This window comes from Acanthisitta chloris, unplaced genomic scaffold, assembly GCF_000695815.1.
Source record: "Acanthisitta chloris isolate BGI_N310 unplaced genomic scaffold, ASM69581v1 scaffold15456, whole genome shotgun sequence".
In the NCBI taxonomy this organism is placed as follows: domain Eukaryota; kingdom Metazoa; phylum Chordata; class Aves; order Passeriformes; family Acanthisittidae; genus Acanthisitta; species Acanthisitta chloris.
In genome coordinates, this window is record NW_008676574.1 from 992 (window position 1) to 4,203 (window position 3,212).

The following is a 3,212-nucleotide window of genomic DNA, read 5'->3' on the forward strand; positions in this document are numbered from 1 at the left end:
CTTGTACCATAGGAATTTTGCTAAAGGCTTTGGTTGAAAGCAAGCATGCAAATTTTAGCAAATTATGATGCCGCAAAAGGTGGGTTTAGATACAGACCATAAATTTTTTTTTCCTTAGGAAGTTTAATGGTTCAAAGCAGGTGTGTTTGATCAGAAGGTTTTATTACCAGAAAGGTATGCAGTCAACTTTAGGGTATACAGATATGTGTGGGCTTGTAGTTAAAGTGTGTATATATATACACACACTTTATATATGTATAATTATATACATAACTTTTATATGTTAAGTATATACTTCAGTAGTCAAGTTTCTTCAGTGTGATGTTAAGCACTAAAGCATCCTGAAACAGAACCATGACCATTTATTTCTGACTGCATAGTTTTCCTTCAGCTAATGATCAGTTCAAAGTGGAGAATGTATTATCTTTATACTTATTTTTAAACTGAAATTCCTGCTTTTTCTCACCCTTCCCCCCAGTAGTTCCACACTTTCTCCCTTCTGACTGGCTATTACATGCTCTATACTTAGTTTCCACATTGAACTCTCAGGATCCCTTGGGATTTAGCTAAAGTAAACACACCCATTTTAGTTTGACTGGGAGTTGGTAGTGCGTAATAACCCTCAATGACTAATGATTCCAAGATAATCCTGAGGTTGTACAGTCTAGTCTCTCAGTGAAAGTTTACTTTCCATAGGAAAAAGAAACCACCTCAGAAATGCAAGTACAGATTCTTGGAGTGTTTGACCAGCTCTGACTGAATTTTGCCTTGTGGGCTTGAAATCCTGCAGATATGTGAAGTGTCTTTTTAATTGATTTATTTTATTTAATACCTACAGAACTCACAGGTTGCCATGTTTATGTTGCTTGTGTTTGGATTGCTACTGCAAGAAATTCTGGCAAATTCCCAAGCCGAAAATCCAAAAAAAAAACCATTATATAGCTACAAAGCTATCAACTTGCCAGATGAGCATATTCCATACTTTCTGCACAACAACCAGCACATTGCTGACATCTGTAAACAGGATGCTCTTTGCCCATATAAAGTAAGTTTGCTTTTTCTGTCTGTTTGTTCACATACTGAGGTGGTTTGTTCTTGGAGTTGCAGCAGTTAAAGGTGATGATGGATTGGTCTCCTTGCCAATTAGTCAGGAAAAGGGTTTGTCCTAGAACAGACAAGGATAACATTGCTGTGCATTTGTGTCCTCTTTGGAGCCTCTGCTGTGCATGAAGAATCTGGTGTTCTCTTGGTGTTCCAAACCAAAAGCCTTTCATTCAAGATTTATGAGCAAGAGGTCATTTAAAAACAAGTAACTTAAGTCATTTCCCATTTTGCTGTTGCAAAACCTGATTCAGTTTTTCTGTGTTGCAGAAACACTTGAAGAAACTAAAATCCTGCTGGGGTTATGAGAAGTCTTGCAGATCAGATAACAGGTTCAGTTACCCAGTGTGTGATTATGTTGAAACTGGATGGTAAGTTTCGTTTTAAAAGTGTAGTGTACAGTATGGGAAAACAAGAGCATAGTGCTCTCTGTGATATTAGCTGAGAAGTCAACATTGTTGTGATGTTTAGAACTGCAGGATGATTCTGTGTGGAGAATTGTGTGTATATATGTGTGTGTTTATACATAACATAGGTCTTCCAATGTGATTTTAAAGCTTTTTAAGGAAGAAAATACTGCTGGAAATGCTTCCTGCCAGAATGTTTTCATTATTCTGATTTAGGCTTGAATAGAGATTCCTAAAATAACTGTGTATTTCCTTTCTTAGCCTTAACAACAGAGGAAAGAAAATGTTAAAAACATTTTCATACCCTTTTATAGGAGAATAGCTTTAAATTGCCACGGATGCTTTCACTTCCATGCATCTGATAAGTGCTTCCTGTTTTGCATTAAATGCCAATGAAGTAACTGGCTGGTTCTTCTCTTCCACTTTCAGTGGAAAAAAATGTTATCTGTTAAAGTTATTGCTAGAATTGAGCAACAGGCCTTGATTTTTTCCCCTCTGTCCTTCACACCACAGGGCAAGTGACATTGAGGCAGCCCAGCAGATATTTTGGAAACAAGCTGACTTCGGTTACGTTCGAGAGAGGCTCAATGAGATGAAAACCCACTGTAAGCCTGCAGCACCAGTAGGTATTTCTGGTAGATGTGATCCTTCTCACTTGTTTTTAAACAGAAGTTTTTGTTGTTGACAACACTCATTCTTTTCTTCACAGGGAGATTCATCTCTGACCTGTTCCCAGTACCTTCAGCATTGCAGAGCAACGAACTTGTACATTGATTTACGAACTGTAAAGAGAAACCATGACAGGTCTGTGATTTGCTTGTGTTATAGTTAAGGGATGGCAGGGAAAAGGATTTGAGAATTTGTTTAACAAAGCTGTTATGCATGTTGCCATGGGCTTTACTGCTGGGCAGAGACTTGTTCCTGAAGTCCTGGTGAGGTTTACACCTCTTGATTGCTGTCAGCAGTGCAGGTTATTTAAAAACCTAAGGTCTCAGTTTTATGGAATGATGAGGGGTGATTGAAATCCTCGCTTCTGGTGGAAGAGAGGAGGACTATTCAAAAAACCTAAGGTCTCAGTGTTGTGGAATAATGAGGGGTGATTGAAATCCTCCCTTCTGGTGGAAGAGAGGAGGACTATTCTGTGTCTTCAGTCATGTCTTTCCTGATCAGATGATGTGCAAAATACAGTTGTTTTTGTCTGAGGCACCAAGACCTTTCCTGTGCCTTTATACCAAGTCCAGGAATTGCATTTTTAGATACAGTGAGTCTAAAGAGAGATCTGAACCTGGATCTCGCTTATCCCAAATTTAAATTCTACAAATTGGAAGAGTGGATAAACCCCCCCCTACTACTGATGCTGCAATCACCTCCTGCCTTATTTTTGAAGTCAGTTTTACACATGTGACTCAAAAAGAGCTGGTCCATGACTGACACTGAAACCCTTTATAATGGGGTTTGTCATCTTCTCAGCCTTTCCTGTTGCACAAAAGCTGATAGACTTTCTCTAATTTGCACTAGATTCAAAGAAGACTTTTTCCAGAAGGGAGAAATTGGAGGTCATTGCACCCTCAACGTTAAAGCATTTTTGGCTGAAGGTCAGCGCAAGAGTCCTCTGCAGTCTTGGTAAGAATCTCCTGTCAAGGCTGCTTCCAGCTTCACTTAGAAATTATTTCTGATTTTTGTCATTGGCACTAGCAGCTGTGT

The 3,212-nt window shown here is 38.9% G+C and overlaps 1 protein-coding gene across 1 annotated transcript in view; it reads left to right on the forward strand.

Moving 5' to 3' along the window:
- Positions 1 to 853: 853 nt before the first annotated feature.
- Positions 854 to 3,212, forward strand: part of EOGT (EGF domain-specific O-linked N-acetylglucosamine (GlcNAc) transferase) — a gene marked incomplete at its 3' end in the record, with an annotated part of 12,710 nt that continues 10,351 nt past the window's right edge. The window contains exons 1-5 of the mRNA XM_009076202.1: positions 854 to 1,045; positions 1,372 to 1,472; positions 2,022 to 2,130; positions 2,218 to 2,312; positions 3,027 to 3,131. Of these exons, the coding sequence (XP_009074450.1) occupies positions 854 to 1,045; positions 1,372 to 1,472; positions 2,022 to 2,130; positions 2,218 to 2,312; positions 3,027 to 3,131 (602 nt within the window). The remainder of the gene's footprint in view (positions 1,046 to 1,371; positions 1,473 to 2,021; positions 2,131 to 2,217; positions 2,313 to 3,026; positions 3,132 to 3,212) is intronic.